The sequence below is a fragment of the Notolabrus celidotus genome, chromosome 1, assembly GCF_009762535.1.
Source record: "Notolabrus celidotus isolate fNotCel1 chromosome 1, fNotCel1.pri, whole genome shotgun sequence".
Classification (NCBI taxonomy): Eukaryota; Metazoa; Chordata; class Actinopteri; order Labriformes; family Labridae; genus Notolabrus; species Notolabrus celidotus.
Window position 1 is genome coordinate 35,041,072 of NC_048272.1, and position 18,877 is coordinate 35,059,948.

An 18,877-nucleotide genomic window follows, 5' to 3' on the forward strand; every position below is an offset into this window, starting at 1 on the left:
TCAGCTATCGAATCAGAGTTGATCTATAGGCTCCTTTTTTTCTAACTGATCAGGGATTGGCTCATCTCGGATCATTTATGTCAGCTTTCAAAAACTGCACAATTTGCAGAAGAATGCAAATGCATGAGTAAATTAGTATTAGCATTGAGGAAATATCTTAAACTAGAGAAACAACACAGTCCAACAGCCACTTGAAATATGCAACACCATCGTTCTGCGAGGTGGTAGCAGTAGAGCTGCGTTCAATACTACTGTAACACTGTCCCATGTTCTGTAGATGTTTTCACTCAGGTTATGATCTGTAAATCTCCTGGTTATACAACTTGGGAATCTCATATCTATAGACAAATTATGTATGTGTGTTATATTCTTTGAATAAAGATTAACCTTTGCATTTCACATGACACTAGAGACAGTAAAACAGACCTTGACATTAAAACACAACATACAAAAATAATCATAAGCATTATTTTTTCACATTTTGTGGCCTGTAAGACATGTCAGACAAAAAAACATCAATGCACAGTACGGCTTGCCCCGCTCCCTCCTCTGGTGAATCCTTAACAGGTGGACATAGTTTTCCTCGTGCTGGTGCTTCAAACAATTTATTTTTCATGTGCTGCGGCGCCCGGCTGCTAACACCACATTAATGTTTGTGGCTTGTAATTAAGCAGATTTTCCGGTCCTCTCTTTCTTTGATGCTAACACACACGCACAGAGAGGCTGCAGGGCCTGGTGTTCGCTGCAGACGCACTCCTCATCCAAAGTCCTTCCTCAACTTGACGTCTCCTCTCAGCTCGCAGTAGACCTCGCTCCTTTGGGAAAACATTGCACCTGAGGGTGTTTTCTGCAACATGCAACCACCTTTTGTTTTCCACTGATTCCTCTTTTTTCCTCTACAACCTCTGTACCTCAGCACAGCAGCTCTTTAGCCTTCAGCCACGTCCCCTGTATGGATTTTATCACTTTAGCAGAGTCTCTAATGTGACCAAACATTATGTTTTCATGAGGAAGAGTGCAGAAATCTGACCTGACACCAGGTAGGTCAGCTGAGGGGAAGCTGAACTCACTGAACAGGAATGGATTACTGTGAGGTTTGAGATAACAAAGAGTGGCAGTTACATGCAGAGTGACTTCCATGTGATGGACCGGGAGACACGAGAAACAAAGGTTTGGTAGATTAAAAGAATGAAAGGCAAACAAGTGATAGATCAGTGACACGGTAACTTTCTTCTTACACAAAATAAATAAACTCCTGAATAACAGCAGGCCAATAAATCCCAGCAAACGAACTGGTCCTTCAAACTCAAGAAGCACATAGCAGAACCTGTTAAATACTAAATATTAGAATTATAACATCAGATCAGACAAAACCGCTCTTGTTCCCCTCTCTTCTTAACTTATCCACCGTCCTATCCTCTCATGAGAGGAGCTAAAGGCCCCAAAAATAATCTAAATCTGAGTGTCCTGCAGGAAAGTCCCCTGTTGGGTTACCCTTAAATTCAGAACCCTTGGCTATTGTAATACAGCACCATAAGCCTCCTGGAACAATGGTTGACTTTATTTCCTGTTTATCCAACGGTGACAGATAATCTACAGCTACTGTGTAGATTTGATGCAGAAGTATAAACCAGGCTTTAGACTGCATCTGTTCTTGATGCATTAAACAGCAGGTGTAGGATAAGTGTAGAGACCGACAGCCCCACTACCTTACCACTCCCACACACACAGCAGATGTATGTTGTGCTGGGCCTGTGTGTAGGTATGCTGTTAATGTGTCGAGACACATGTTAACTATTCATACATATGTAAGCATATATGTCATTGCACAGTGTTAACTCTCCTGTCTAATAAACTCATCCATCTGTAACCTGAGCTGAGGTTTAACTGAACTGAACAACTGATGATTTCTGCTTTTCTGTTCATGCAGAGTTTATTTTAGTTTTGATCAGTGACTGTGTATAGAATGGACAACATCATTCAGCATCTGGCACATATGAGATTTGAAGCCAATAGATCTCCATTGTGCCAGTGCAACAATGCAAGATATGTGCAGATGCGACCTGGCCAGTAGCGTCACAGGACTGAGGTCACAACTGTGACTCAAACCAAAACATGCAATAAACTTACGGATAAAGGATAGAAGATAGCTCATGTGAGTACAGTCCACTAACTTTTTTTATTTTTTTTTATTTTTTTTTATATATTTATTTTATTTTATTTTATAGGACAGGTGGAGAGAGACAGGAAATGTGGGGAGTAGAGAGTGGGGGAAGACATGCAGGAAATGGTCGACCGGCCGGGAATCGAACCGGCGACCCCTGCGACGAGGACTGTAGCCTCTATATGTGGGGCGCTTAGACCGCTAGGCCACCAGCGCCCCCACTAACTTTTGTTAGCGTTTCTCTCGCTATCCTCCTCTACTCTGCTAATCAGATCACAGTAGGAGTCCACATTTGTCAACAGAGCTGTTCTCATGATGTCATGTCCACTCTTTTTTTAAATTAAATAACTGATTCAAATGCAACTTTTCAGAGATATAAACACTTGGACATAAATCAGAATGATAAGAACTAACTATCATGACAGAAAGAAATTATTTGACATTTTGATGTTAATATGACTTTTTTTTCCGCTCTGTTAAAGGTGACATATCATGCAAAATGGACTTTTTAATGGTTCTCTACCTGCAATATGTTTCCCTGGCATGTCTACAAACCCCCCGAGAATGAAAAAAATCCATTCTGCCCCTTTTCTGATTTCTACACCTTTCTGTAAATGTGTGTGAAACGAGCCGTTTCAGACTTCCGTGTTTTTGTTAGGTCACAACAATATCCGGTCTGTCACGGAGTCAGAGCTCGGAGCTTGTTCAGCCCATAGACTGTATAAAGTACAAGTCAACTTCTCCATTTTTCTTTCCCTGCACAAATGTGTGCTAACAAGGAGCTTAGGAGGGAGGCATGCTAGTTGTAGGCTGTCTTAATAAACACAAAGGTCGGTTTTACTCCCCACGTCTGCAGATTTGAACATCTAGTGGATGATTTTTATTTGTCATGGATAAGTGCTAGCGCTAGTTAGCATAGCCACATAGCTACATGTCGTAGCTGTAGCTGTGTACCAAGACACACGTCTACATACTGACAAATAAAACAACAAGAAACACAGAATCTGTGACCAATCGTTCAAAAAGGTCCTGCTGCCTTTCTGGCAGAGGTCGGTTTTACTCCCCACGTCTGCAGATTTGAAGATCTAGTGGATGATTTGTATTTGTCATGGAAAAGTGCTAGCGCTAGTTAGCATAGCCACATAGCTACATGTTCATAGCTGTAGCTGTAGCTGTAGCTGTGTACCAAGACACACGTCGACATACTGATAAATAAAACAACAAGAAACACTAAATCTGTGACCAATCCTTCAGAAAGGTCCTGCTACAGGCGCATCTCCGTCAGGATCAGATTCTGGATCAGATTCAGAGGGTTGAAGTGACGTGATCTCTGAGCAGCCATATATATTCAGCCAACATGTAAACATTAGATCAACGTGCCGGAGAGCTGAGGGCACACCCACTTCCTGAGGGGGCGTGGTCAGAGGGAAAACGGAGTGTTCTGAGGAGGACTGAAGAAGAGGGCTTTTCAGGCATGCCGAAATCTGATTTCAAAGTGTTTTTTGAGCATAAACTTTAAAGACATGTTTTGGGGACCTCTTAGACCAATATATATTGATGAAAAAAGCGTGATATGTCACCTTTAACATTACAAAGGTGGATATTATGAGCTATTCTGCAGCCAGTCAGCAGGTGGAGCTCTAAATCTTTTGGCCTCAAAATCAAAGACCTTATATGGCATCCATTTGAATGTACAGTCTGTGGTTTAGATGCATTAGAAAGAATAAGAAATGTTTTATTTTGTCTGTGTTAGCAGTAAAGTATGAACTACATTAGACCCACATGTCATCCATCCCCTCACAAGATAAACCCTTCATGGCTATGAGACAACACAAACAAAGCACAACAACAAACAAACAAACAAACAAACAAAAACAACAGCAACAACAACAACAACAACGTGTGAACTTACCCTGGACACAGTGAAATCTGTGGAAAAGATATAAAGAAAAAGATATGTATTATTTTGTATTCTCGTAGAATCTAAACATTTAAATCAACACAAAGACACAAGGACACACATACAGTATACATCAGTGATGTAAGTGCTGTTTTTGAAAAACTAAAGCTCTCAGACAATCCCTCTGGTATTCTTAATCATGCTGAATCCTGGTCAGGTGCTGGTGCTGAGATGAATGACCCTTTACACTGTATTGAATATTCCTGCTGGTCAAGTTACGCAGCTTTGAGGTCAGCTAATGTACTTTGAACAGAGTTTTCTCAATCACTTATTGAAGGTGTGCTCACTTCTAACAACATACACTTGAGAGTCAAAAACAAGGCAAAGCTTTCCAAAGTGGTAAAATGAGGAAGTACAATCCCAGGCTGTAGACACACTCAGCTGTCTCATTATCATGAAAAGTTAGTTCATCACTTAAGATAAAAAATCTGATGACTACAGCCTTCCATGGAACCATCACGTACAGCTTTTGCCTTCAGGAAAAAGGTACAGAGTCATAAGGTACAGTTATTTAAAACAAATTTAATCGCAGGCCTGGATTTAGCCTAATGGTTATATTGGGCACCCATATAGCATGTGGCCATGGTTCGATTCCAGCCCGTGATCCCCTTTCCCACATGTCATGCCCCCACTCTCTCCTAGTTTCCTACCCTAATCACTGTCCTCTCCTCTGTAAATAAAATTAAAAGTTTAGTGACTCTGTAAAAATTGTTCATCTCAGTGAGCATAAAACATCTTAATCAGTAATGGTCTTTAACAACAGCCTGCTGCCTCTTTATGTTGCACTTTCTATAGTTGATAATCTTAGACACTCTGTTGATGAAGCTATACTGTGTCTGTTATTGAGAAGACTATGTTCTGTGTTTTTAAGTATGTTGATAGGTTAACAATATCTCTCCTGGTAAAACATGTTATCTTGTGTTTTAAGGGATTATATTTGCACATGCAAGTCCAAGAAAAACATCTGCCTATATTGAATTGATTATTGAGGCGATAAAAGTGGTTATGAATGTAATAATTCTATAACTTCCATCACTGTCCTCTCCTCTGTAAATAAAATTAATAGTTTAGTGACTCTATAAAAATTGTTAATCTCAGTGGGCATAAAACATCTTAATCAGTAATGCTCTTTAACAACAGCCTGCTGCCTCTTTATGTTGCACTTTCTATAGTTGATAATCTTAGACACTCTGTTGATGAAGCTATACTGTGTCTGTTATTGAGAAGATTATGTTCTGTGTTTTTAAGTATGTTGATAGATTTAAAATATCTCTCCTGGTAAAACATGTTATCTTGTGTTTTAAGGGATTATATTTGCACATGCAAGTCCAAGAAAAACATCTGCCTATATTTAATTGATTATTGAGGCGATAAAAGTGGTTATGAATGTAATAATTCTATAACTTCCAAACAAAGAAGACATCAGCAGGAGTTAAGTTTCACACAGTTATAGATGAGATCGTTTGAGTTTACTGTGCACAGCTTTTTTCCTCTCTGCGTCTGGATATCAAAGTGGCAAGCTCTCTGGGTGTATTTAAAGAAAATTAAAGATCCGTCTTTTTAACTTGTCTTTTAATTTTAAGCCTTGATTTACATTTTTATCATTACTAAAAAAATTAAAAATTTTCCTGCTATTTATTTGATCTTATTCAACTTTCTCCAATTTTAATTTATTGCATTGTTTCTTAAATATTTTATTGTTTTTACTGTATTGATTACATTTCATTTTGAAGTACTTGACTACTATGTTCTTTCTTGTTTTAGTCTTTTATTTATTGTTTCTATTGCTGTAAGTTTTCTGTCTGTTTGTTCTTTTGTGAAGGATTTCTGATACTGTTTCAATCAAGTAGAGTTGATGAAAAGCTTTCACACAGAGAACATTTTAAAGACCCACTCAGGAGTTTTTTATTTATATATTATGCTTGACTCAGCTTTTATTCTCAGCTGTCCTTGACCAACACTCACTCTCCTGTAGCTTTTGTTGTGTTCGGTCGAGTTAAAGACAGAACAGCTTCCGCTGTCTCTCATCAGCACACAGAGCCCAGGCAGCTCAGTTTATTTTTAACATTTGGCCACTCTGGGTGAATCAGTCTGAATGCGTGAAAATAAAATGTCCATAGGTGTTTGCAGATTCGGAGTCCACTGTTTGTGACTAATTAATGAAGTTATTTTGTTTTAATGTGTCTGTTTTTATTTGGGGTTTGATCATAACACTTTTTGCAGCCAATAGAAATGTTCCCTGACCCACAGTGGGCGTTCTGTGAGACAGAAAACACTGAATCTTTATAATGAGTCGTTAAGCAAGCGAAGCTCTCAAATTATGCCACAGCCTCCACTATAAGCTGGATTTATAGCTCTGCTTTCAAATGTAGCCTGCGTGGGCCAGGAAGAGTAATGTGTGCAAACTTCAGACTGTTTGTCCTGACACATCAGAGGCGTTGAAAAGATTTAAATATAGTGTTTGACACAGAACAAAAAGGACTCAATTTATTATCCATCTTTAATGGTAAGTCTGTGTTGTCCTTAAAAAGACAAGACTGATGCATTTGATGGTGCTGCATGTTTAGGAATTTGTCTCTAAGACTCCTTGTGGTCAAACATCCTGATGTGAGAAATGTAATAAAAGAAACAGATGATTTAAATATATCATTTTGAGGTTCAGACGCATTTTAATAATCGGGCTGAAAGATTTTTGAAGATGCATCTTTCATTTGTGCTGCCGACATCTCAGTCACATCTGATCAACTTTGCTTAAGTTGGTCCAGATATTTAGCATGAATTTGTGTTTCCTTGGCTTCTTGCCCTCTTTTAAATCCAAGTAACTGAGTCTGAAGACAAACGGAGGGAAATCTTGGAACTGGTGGATTTAGACGGGCTGTAAGTCTTTTGATTTTTTGATTTTTTGAAAGTTATATTTTTGGGCTTTTATACCTTTATTTTATAGAGGAGAGGACAGTGGATAGTGTAGGAAGGTGGGAGAGGGTGGGGGAATGGCATACAGGTGGGAGGCCGCTGTCTGGATTCGAGCCCAGGCCACCTGCTACATGGGTGGGTAACTGAACCATTAGGCCAAGTTGGTGCCCATTAGTCTAACTTCTATGTCACATGCAAATGGGGTATCATGCCAATGTCTGTGGGAGACACCTGTTCAGATTTACAGATGTGGAAAAAAGTAAAGGCCCTAAAAACTTAAAAGGAATTTTTAAACTTCACATAGAATATATCAAAATTAAATGTGTTATCAAGCCTCAACAAAAATCTGAGTGAAAATAAACATCGATAACTATGAAAGAACTCTGTTCAAAAACAGCTTATTTTACAGGTCAGAGCATTGCTCAGGACTGTGTGGGCGTGGCCTAACTCTTTGATTGACAGGTCAAGAGAGCGTTCACAGCCTGCATGTTTGAGCCGCCTGACTCTGAATCTAAAGACATAAAAACTCCAGAATCTGAAATTTGTTTATTTCAAATAGTCTAGTAGAAAGAAGCAAAACCAAAGACTCAATGAGACAAAAACAGAGCGAAAGAGAGAGAGAGAGAGAGGAGAAAGAAGACTGATGGAGACTCTGAGAAAGACTGAGATGCAAACAGTGAAACAGAGACAGACACACACAGACATAGACGTATACACTGAGAGGAAACCAGAGCCTCAATCTGACATGTAACCATGGAAACTCCCTCCTCAAACTCGGAGGAACTGGGGGAGTTTATTCTTATCTTCCTTCAGGCTGCTAAACTCGTCTGATGATGTGTTTTACAGCAACACGAAAAACCTACAACCAACATTTACTGAGACACTCCGGCTCTAAATACATCAGAAGCACAGCTGAGGAGCTCTCTGTGATCACCGTCTGAGCACTGGAGGGATCGCCGGTGAGCAGAGAAGTCTCTAAATGTCTGAAATCTGTGAAATCCTGTGAAATGCTGCGATGTGTTGATGGGAAATCATTTTTTATGATTAACTCAAGGGTACAACATGTAGATTTATTCAGGTCACACCCTGCGTGAACTGATTAATCATGCATGCAAAGCAATTAACCAACACGCGTCCTCAGTTTAAGATGTGTGCACATTTTTAAAAAACATCAATAATTTAGTTTGTCAGCTATTTCAAAACTTATTTCAACAAGAGGATGAGCTTGTTTGGCTTCTGCTCACTGAATCTCGAGGAACGGCACACTGATGAAAAATAAAGATTAATGGCTGTGGTTCATTGATTCAGGATTTAAAACATGGGACAACGGAAGATGTGTGGTGACATGTTGGAACAGGAAGAATTACTCAGAGATGAATGTTCTCAATGATCAATCAGATTGTTTTGTATTATTTCTATGTTCTGCTCTGATTGGCTAATCTCTTGATCTCATAATTTTCTCCTCCAGAGACGATGGAATGTCAGGAGGCAGTCGTCCTTTAAAACTTTCGCCCCATGGGGAGCACAATCCAACTGGGACTTTATTCTCCAAAAAGGTCCCCGCTGTCTGTTCCTGTCCCTCTTCAGCTGTCCTGTCTAATGGAGGCAAAAATAACCCCCCAAAATGTTCCCTGCTCTGAGTTAGAGTATTATAAAGGTCAGGAACTGTGGGATGGTACTTGCAGAGTGACAAACTTGTATTTGGTTGAGAACTTGCAGCATGATGTAAACTCTCTGCCAATGCAGCAGACTAATTTGTCTTTGGACCGCCGAGGAACGATGTGGTGGAAGACCCTTTAAGTGTGTTGGACTTTGAGTCCCGGGTACTTATGCTGGAAATTCATCTTTAGTTTGTTGATCTAGACTCTGAGTGTGTTGCCTCAGAAGGGTGTTTCATTTTTTGCCTTTTTTAACTTTCGTGCATTCACCCTGTCTCACCTTTGCTTTCTGCTCTCAGCTCCTCCTGCAGGAAGTCGCTCTGCCGGTTGCCGAGCACGAAGGCCAGGAAGGAGAGGATGAGAGCGTCCAGGATGCCGACGATAGCCAGGATGTAGGCCCAGCGCACCGAGCAGTTTCCCAGCGTGTACCTCCCCGTGTCCTCTCCACACATGTCCCGGATTATCTCAGCGTCCCAGCCGTTTGGGAAGATAATACAGCCGAACACCAGACACAAGGCTGGAGGGAAGAAAGATGAAGGGATGGAGGGATGAGGGGACAAAAGAAGAAAGAGTTAGTGGTAGACGTAAGCAGAAAGATTGATGCAGGACAATGTAATGGCATTTGGTTTGTGTGATATTGGATTTAGTCAGGCAGCGCATGTAGTACCACAGAGAGCGATCCGTCAAACGTTACATTGAAAAGCAGCACATGAAAGAAAATCAATACAGGAAGAGGGTCGAGTCGTACAACAAAGCAAGATTGAAAGTCGGGGTGATGACACATGAGGGGGAGGCAGGTGGGGAGAGAAAATAGGTTTATGTGTGAAACAGCGAGCAGCAGGACAGAGGGTCGCATGATGGTAACAAGATGAAAGTGGGAGAAAAGAGGGGAGGCAGGGGAGAGAAGGAGAAATATCACTTTTAATTTCACTCTGGGGTATAACTTAATCCTTGGTCCCCCTCTGTGTCCGTTTTTCTGTCCTCTAGTTGAGGTAAGCCTATGAACTGACAAAGAGACAGGATGAAGAGACTGAAGGTGTGAACATGAAGGAGGAAAGAGATTATTTGAGAAGGTGGGGTGGGTCAAAGAAACACAGGACTTTTACCAAGATAGCAATTTCAACATGTCCCTCTTTTAAGTAATTTATGGGCACACTGTTTCAGGTGGTTTAACAGAGCAGAATGCTGGAAAATGTGTGAAATAAACAAGGAAATAAAGCTTATTTTAACACTCTGAAAACATGACACAACAGTTTAGGTTTAGGAGGGTCTGTTCAGTTTGTTTCCACTCAGGTGGGTGGGTAGACTCTTCCTGCCACATCCAGACTGCCTCGATTGGTGCTGCTCAACAGAAGTGCTCAAAATTGGGGAATTTTAGTCAAACTTTTTCAAGAGGGTTTTTTTTGTAGTTCTGTTGCTTTATCTTTGGTGGTTTCTCTGTCAGAACTATGTGAGACAAGCATTTAGAGGCTTTTGGGACTGGGGTCAGAAGTATCTGGAAGAGATCCTTCATAGACTTTCATCTTCTTATTCCATATTTACTTTAAGAGTCGGCTGAAAACTTTTCCTTTATGATGAAGCTTGGCTGGCTTAGGCTTGGACCAGCTCTTAGTTATGCTGCTATAGGCTTAGACTTAACCCTTTCTTTCCCTCTCTCTCTTTACTTTAACTTTCCCTGTCCCATTAAAGTTACTAAGAATAGACCTTTCTGGAGTCTCTGAGTTCCCTTGTCTTGTAGGTTCCTCTGAGTCACTGCCGTAGTCGTCCTGCTGCAACAACTACTACTATCCGTCTCACCACTATCATCTCTCTCTCTTCATGTCCCTCTATCCCTCTCTCCAACACGGTCTCAGCAGATGTGTGTCTAACATGAGTCTGGTCCTGCTGGAGGTTTCTGCCTGTTAAAGGAAGTTTGTCCTTGCCACTGTAACTTGCTAAATGCTGCAAAGTGCTCTACCCATGGTGGATTAAGATGAGTTCAGACTGAGTCCTGTCTGTAAGAAGGGACTGGATCTTATCCTGTCTTGATGTTGGGTCTTTGTTAAGAACATAGAGTATGGTCTAGACCTGCTCTGTTTGAAAAGAGTCTTCAGACAACGTTTGTTGTGATTTAGCACTATATGAATAAAGATTGATTGATTGATTGATATTGAAGCCTCATGTATAGTGAACTGTCTGTTCTTCATTGTTTAGGCACCCAAACCCATTGCATTTAAAAGGGGTTAAAATTTTTAATGTGCTTGAATTGGACTGATTTAACCAGAAAACAACAATTGATGATGATAAGAGTCTTGTTGTCACTGTGAGGTTTAGAGTTTTGGAATTGTAACTAAAACATGTATTGCGCTGTATCTGAAAAATGAACACAATAAAGCCACACTGTCTGAAAATCTCTCTGCCGCTGTCAGTGCAGGACTGACGGCTCTGTCCATGGTGCTGAACTGAAGGGAGATAGCTTCAGTTAAAAAGTGTAATCAATGCCTTTCTTTTCTACTCTCCAATGTAGACTTTACTTTATTTCACTTTTTAGAACCCTCATTGAAAATATGCATTTTCCTGCTACTTATTCTGTTCATTAGGATCACTGGTTCAAAGTGTGAAATTGTGTGAAATCTCCCTTTACTGTCACACTGCTCTCAACTTCTGTCTTTGCCCAGTCTTGGATTGCAGTTCATCTCTTTTCCCTGTGCTTCCTGTTCTCTCTCTTTTTGTCTCTCCATCCTTAATGATTTTGTTCTTGGTATTAGAGGTGTGTTATATCTATTGTCCCAGATATCTGTCTATGTATATTAATATCTTATTGTTGTTTTAATGATGAGCGAACAGCGATATCATTTTGCATTAAATAATCAAAACACACTTTGAGAGTCCTCACACATTCACTGAATATGATACGCAGCAAGCTATGGTAGCATATCTGCCTGCATGGCTGAAGTTAGAATGAGTGAACAAACAGGAGAGAAAACACAAACACCACCAGCCTGACAAACAACGCTGTCAGTTTTAACAGCTAGATGTGGATCACCCTCACACACATGAAGGTGGTTTGAAAGACAGATGTTGCTTAAAAGATTCCAATCAGCAGACAATGTTTGAAAGCCACTCTCATTAGAGACAGCTTGACAACTAACTTGATTCACCATATTCACCAGAAATATTCCACCCACACTTGCATTGTTTGGTGATTTGAGTGTATTTGTATTTTATTTACTGGCATGCCCCAATTTTAGGTCAATAAATAAGGCTTGTTTTTCTTAGATAAGTTGTTTTTCTTGATATTATTGACCATATCTAATATGCAGTTAACTAAAATGAGCCACATCTCGGAGGCTCAGTGAGTGATATACAACCAGTTTGTTTCTGCTTCATGCTTCTGTTTACATTCTGTTTGTTGCTGGGCCTCACACCTTGTGCAAACAAAACACAAATTTTGGGCTTACAGTCTGTAGGGATTGTTGGCAGTCAGCTCGCTCCCACGAGGTCTGAGTGTTCCCCTGTTGTGTGCAGAGTCCAGCTGAGGACAGACCAGCCTTAACAGATGGGTCCCTGAATGCTGCATTTACTAGACCACTGTCACTGTGCACAGACTGGATTTAACTCAGCTGATGTAAAGGTTCAGTGTGAGCAGGGACATAGGGCTGATGTAAGGATAGTGAAGAGGAGGAGATCCTCACAGTCTCAGAGAGAGAGCAGCAGGGGTTCTGGGGAGGGGACGATAAAGTCTATGTCTAGTTTAATGCTCCAGTGTGAAGACCTGCAGTATGGAAGAGTTATTATTGCCAATGGACTGAGTTGCATTTATCGCTCTGATAATTAAACATCTTTCATAAGTAAATGCAGCTTTAAGAGTGAAACATCATCTCTACTTACAGACTCAAGACTAAAGATCAGTAGGACAATGATGCTTTTTTTTTAAGATGCTTCCATTTATAGTCCAGGTAGTATCCTCCAACTGAAGTATTCTGGTGACCCCTTTGGATAAAATCTGTGGTGTTTACTGGGATGAAGACTGCATTTCCCATGAGCACCATCATCCACTGTCATAACAATGTGTCTCTTGCCAAGGCATGCATGTTGTGGAAGCAAATTAATGATTACAAATCTTATTTTTAAGCACTTAAACACTTTCCTCTTACAAGTTGTTAAATTGTAGCTGTTAGTGAGGTAGCATAGTTCTCTTTGAATTTAATGAAAGGTAAATGTGACATTTAGGTACAAAACTTCATGCTTGTTCAGGTCAATCACTGTAGGCTGGGTAACAACATTGACACAAAATGAAATGTTGCACATAGATCTTGAATTTGGGACAATGGTGGTGCAGTGGTTAATGCAGCAGGAAGGTTTGGAATCCTAGCTGGACCCTTTCTTTGTGGAGTTCACATTCTCCCTGTGGAAATACAAGTTCCCTACTGGTACTGAGGCTACCTCCCACAGTCCACAGGTATGCTCATTAGGTACGTAGTATCCGTGACATCACCCATCTGTTCCTGAGCGCTGTTTTGAAGCCAATCGTCGGTGGGAGCCATGTTAGTAATGCTGAACTCAACCAAACATAGTGTGAGGCAAAGAGGTGGAGTTTGAGCCTTCTTCTGTCAGCCAAGTCAGTCCTGTCCTTATTTGGGCAAAACTCGTGAACTTAATATCTTCTGAACTGTCGAGTTAGAAAAACAATACACCCCTCGTACAGTGTGTGCCGATAGAGATATTAGCTACGTAGACAGAAGCCGTTTCTTTTTTATATATTTTGGGGGGGGCTTTACACTTTTATTATAGAGGAGAGGACAGCGGATAGTATATGGAACAGGGAGAGAGTGGGGGAAATGACATGCGGGAAGGAGGCCACAGGCTGGGTTCGAACCCGGGCCAACTGCTTCATGGGCGCGCAACTAAACCATTAGGCTAAGTCCAGAGATTGGAGATAGGCACTAAATTGTCTGTAGATGTGTGTGAGTGTGTTTGGTTGTCTGTCTACATGTTAGCCCTGTGATCGGCTTGCGACCTGTCCAGAGTGTAACCTGCCTCTCACCCAAACAGCCCTCCCTCAGCCCTGAATGGGATAGATGGTACAGATGATTGATGGATAGACTTGAACTTTTGAGTCCTTGTTTTTCGAGCTTTACTTTGTTTAATAAATCCACTCTTCCAAGAGCTACCAAAAGTGGATTTCAGCAGTCCTCCTAAGATGATATTCAAGTCTGTGGGCTAAACACTTCACTCTGCTGCAGATGGTTTTTGGAGTTAGATGAAAGCCCTTAGCCTTTCATGCAGACTCTATCTTGTGTGTCTGAATTACACACTGCAGGCCTTGTAGCTGTCTGATTCAGATTTCCAAAACTGTGTGTAGCACAAGCTAATGTGAGGTTTGAGTAACAAGCTACTGAGAACATCTTTCCTTCGTATGATGCCCGCAAACATTAAACCAGGCTGAACTGTGCACATCTGTGTTTACTTGCTGACTGAAAACACAGGTTTCAGGGTTTGTAGAGTGCTTAGGAAGCAGCCACAACAGTTTTAGTGTGGTTTGAGGAGTTTATGTTCCCCTGTGGTTTTCCTTTAGCCCTGCCTGTCAGACAGAGGTGAACAAGACTCACTCTTAATAATTCATCGAGCCTCGTTTAAATCTGTGTCAGGCTGAGACGGCTGCACACACACAGCCTCGCAGCTCACACTTCTCCCTGCATGTGCGTGAGTGTTGTGTGTGAGAGAGAAAGTGAAGTTGGGATTGTGTGCGTATTTGTTCGCTCATGTGAGAGGGAAGCTGTGACTGACAGGATCCCATTTTTGAGAGGCACTTTGTAGCCTCTCTCTCACTCACACGACTCTCTTCTCACTCAGTTAAACTCCGGCTTTTCTTTCTGCAGTGAAAATACTCTGACAAGAGCAGCTGGAGTAAAAGCTCATTAGCTTCACTTAATAACAGGGAATCCTCAGCTTTATGTAAAGCTCATTGACTGCTTTATGATATCAATGCAGCCGACGATCAGCACAGGAAGATAGTTCACTTATATTCTCAGTTTAAAGTTAACGCCATATTTTGTGTTTCAGTAAACTATAAACAGACAAACAACGTCAGCTGAGGAGTTCAGAGTGGAATCAAAATGGAAATGCAATCATGAAAGCCTTCAGATAGATGTGTTTCAGTCTTCTTTCCTCCCCATGTATTCTGTTTGTTGTAAGTTGATCTTAAGTCTCCCTTGTGTTTTTAGTGTTTCATCTCTTGTCTCACAAGACGTGGTATTCACAGACAAACTACAAACTATCTCCAAGAACACTAATATTAAAATTAGTAACACTATCACTAATGCTGGGTGTTTTTCTTTACATGATATAATATACCCATTTAAAAGTACTTGTCATCAAAATGTATCAAAATATGACAATACATAAAAAATTAGAGTAGTGTTCTTTTATTTTCAACTGTGCCATGTCTAACAAAATGAAAAAAAATGTAACATGGGGGAACCCTATAAAAGAACTCCAAAATTACTGAAAAATTTGGAATCAAAAATTCCTAAAAAGAAAAAATGATGAAACTGCAAACTTGATGTTCAGTCCACTCATTCCTGGGACATTTGAGACTTCACTGGTGAATGCACAGTCTCCTTGACACACAAGGAAAAAGTGGGATTTGGAGTAGGGAAACACCCACGCCTTCAAAGATGTCAAGACGATGCTGAAGCTACCCATGGACCCATGACACTCAGACAAACGCAACATAATGAAAATCATGTAAATGTGTTCAGGTGAAAATCACCAGGCGATAGTGTTCTAGGGTTAAAACAAGAAACACAAAGTGATGTGGTAATATTTCATGCTCTCTCGCTTCAGGCTGCAATATCATCCACAACCAACAACTTGAAAAATGTCTTAAGTTAGAAACAATGCAGGACTTCACACAGCAGACTGCTTTTGAATCATGTGTGAATCCAAAAAAGTTTAACGCCAACACACAGAGCAGTGTTCAAAAACAGAAGAGGTTGTGTTTTAATCACAAACACCATGTGATAGTGAGCGGGCGGTTATTGGCACTAGAATCCCAAAAGGGTAGGACGAGACCCTGATGCAAACCGATGAGCTTAATCAAATGAAATGAATATTTTTATTGAAGGTAATGTTAGAGATGAGATCAGGACAGGATCTAATATTATTACATATTTCCCTCCATGTTGTTAAACCTACAGATTGAGAACGCTAATTGAAACTAATGTTTTTGCCACAGTGTCAACAGGCAGAGGTGAAAAGTGCTGGACTCCTTCCTGAGGATTGATTTGATCCGAGGTGTGTAATCAGGTTTACACTAATGATGCTTTAGCTTTTGAAATTAATCACAGTTGTTTTTGGGGTTTGACCAATCAGAGTCAAGTATCTAACACAGCCAGGAAATAAACTACATATAAAAAGCTGCTTTAAGAGATGTAATCAGTGCTGCAATCTTAAAAGCAACATATAAATTATTTATCTTGTATGCATTGTTTTTTTTTCTGTATTGGATCCCCCAAAGTTTCAGATTCAATCACTCAGCAGCGTGTACTTGTCAAGTATCGTCCTCAGTGTGTGTGCTGACAGTACAGAGCCAGGGCCAGGCCTTAGAGACATTACATCTGTGACATTACACTTTCCAGGTGATATTATACCCAAAAAACTCAAGTACCATAACGTAGAGAATTCCAGATGTGAAGTTGAAAGGAAAGAGCAAGTGTCATCCTCATCACTCGTCTGTGTGGCAGCAAAATCATTTTGGAACGGTTATTTTAAGATTTGTTTCATAATGTTGCTTGAATAATTTAGCGCTGCGCCTGTTTAAAGCTGGGTTTCTGTTCCTATTCCTGGCTGTGACACACTAACTCTATCCTCCATCAACCCTCACATCTACACCCTCCAGACGCAGACTTCTGTCAAGCAGAAACTTAAGATAAAGCTAAATTCTGTAACATAGCAATGCTAAATGTAACATCCCCACATCTTTTAAGTTATGTCAACAAGTCCGAACCGACTTTTTGTCTTACGTTGGACTGAAAATCCGGTCTCCTGGGTTAAAGCCCCACTTTGACTTTTTAATTGAGCTATTTGCTCCAGGAGCTGACTCTCTATAAGATGTCTGTGTCCACCACAGCGATGCAGTGTGTGCGGATACAGAAATTAGCTATTCAGACTACACTCGTTTTTTGTACCAGGCTGTAAACATGTTTATTTCTGCTATAAAGAACGTCTTTTTTGAATTGGTATGTATGTGGTTTCCGGTACTTCCAGAGCCAGCCTCAAACGGACACTCGAGAAACTGCAGTTTATAACACTTCTGCATTGGCTTTAAGTTTCGCAGCTGGAGGTTGTTGCTTGGCTGAGATTAGGTGATTTCAGCACTAACTGGCCAAACAACTGTGGATACAATAGAAAATGACTTTAGTTGCCTGTGCTTTTGTTAAAGATGTTGAGGAAAAGAGCATTTGGATGTTTTTCACACAGTGTTTCATCTTGACAAAAGTTGTGGGAGTGTGCACTGAGCGATGAGGCTGACAGATTTGCAGGGTTCAGAAAATGACCTGCAATGACTCATTTTAGAAAGGCCCTCTTCATCTGATTTTTTAAAGCTCTCACATGCAAATTAGTTTTCACAATCTCCATAACAACACGAGGAGTTATAAATGACTTGAACCCCCTGTAACACAACAGGTGAGAAAAATAATATAGACACACCAACGCTGCCACAAAACAAGAACAGATTAGTGAAGTCTCTCTTCGTGCCAGATTGTTAAAAAGTCAGGAAACGACAGTGACATCAAACAACACAGGTATGAGCCTGGGTGATGCTGCCGAACTAATCATTTAAAAATTAGAAGAGAAGAAAAATCTTTGATGACTATCATAAACCTCTCACAGTTTATTCCTCCCTGACTGGATTCCCACAGCGCAGCTCTCTTTGCTACAATAACTGTTGTGTTGTTACATTTCCCCCTCTTTTCTCAGCTTTTAGAAAGCAAAAGCACTTCTCAGGTCATGCTGAGTCTTTGGCATTTCAGAGACAATACTTAAAGTTTTCTTGGACAGACTGTGAGGAGGAGGAGTAGATGACTTAACCGGATCTGTTAATTCAAGGCCAAACTTCACAGTAGATAACAAACACATTCCCACCATCCCAAACACAAACTCTGTGTGACAAAGAAGTGAACACTCTTACAGCCAACTGCAAGGACACCTACCACAGACATGATGCTTCTCATGCCCAGGACTCGTTGTTATTAAGAGGGGCTTTAGTTCCTCTCCTGATAATTGTAGTGTATTTATGTAAAATACAATTAATCAAAGTTATTAAAATATATATAATGTAGCAAAAGTGTGGCGCTGATGGCCTAGTGGTCAAACAGACATATCCCATGTCCCGTCCGTCTCCGATCCGTCACAGCATCGGATCGGATAGATTTCTATTCTTGTCAATGTGTGACAACTTCCTCTGGATCCACTCCGTTGTGTTTCTGCTGCGTCTTTGATCCTGCAGGTCAGAGCCCTCTGGATCAGATACGCAAGAATTTTATTTTTGCTGGATGCCAGAGCACGACGCATCAATCTCAACAGAGCAGATGGAGCGGGACAGGAAGTCAGGCACCAAAACAAAATGAAAACATCCGGTGTATTTTCAGAACAGTACTCTGTGTTATCACCATATCGTATTTCACTTAACTACAACAACAAACCGTCATGATGAGCGGAGCCAGGCCTGGAGTCAACAGGTCAGGGGTTTTCAGAGGACCATAAAGACAACATGGATGAGGAGAGGAGGAGGAGAATCCTTGATTCAGTTATTACCACAAGAACACCTCGGTCACATGACTCAGTCTGTCAGGTGGTCCTGCTCCATGCTGCGTTCTGAAAACGCAACAGGTGGTTGTTGATAGACGAGAGAGCATGGAGCCTGACCGCAGCGAAGCGGAGACAGATCGGACCCGGTTCTGGTGGAAGTCTCGGTAAGTAAGTGCTCACCATATACAGATGCTTTAGTTCTCGTCGCAGAGGTCTCCACCATATACTGCATGTCTTCCCCCACTCTTGTCTCCCCACACTTCCTACCTATTTAGCTGTAAATAAATGCAAAAATGCCCCCAAAAATATCACTTAAAGCTTTAATGAGAAACTTTTGGTATTGTGTTGATTTTGGCGCCCCCTGTGGACAACGTGGTACCTCATATC

At 40.8% G+C, this 18,877-nt stretch overlaps 1 protein-coding gene across 1 annotated transcript in view; it reads right to left on the minus strand.

Moving 5' to 3' along the window:
* The window catches only part of lhfpl4a (LHFPL tetraspan subfamily member 4a), a 46,315-nt gene that overhangs the window by 5,202 nt on the left and 22,236 nt on the right, over positions 1–18,877 (minus strand). Inside the window, exons 2-3 of the mRNA XM_034679903.1 lie at positions 8,976–9,212; positions 4,077–4,093 (exon numbers count right to left, since the gene is read on the minus strand). Of these exons, the coding sequence (XP_034535794.1) occupies positions 4,077–4,093; positions 8,976–9,212 (254 nt within the window). The remainder of the gene's footprint in view (positions 1–4,076; positions 4,094–8,975; positions 9,213–18,877) is intronic.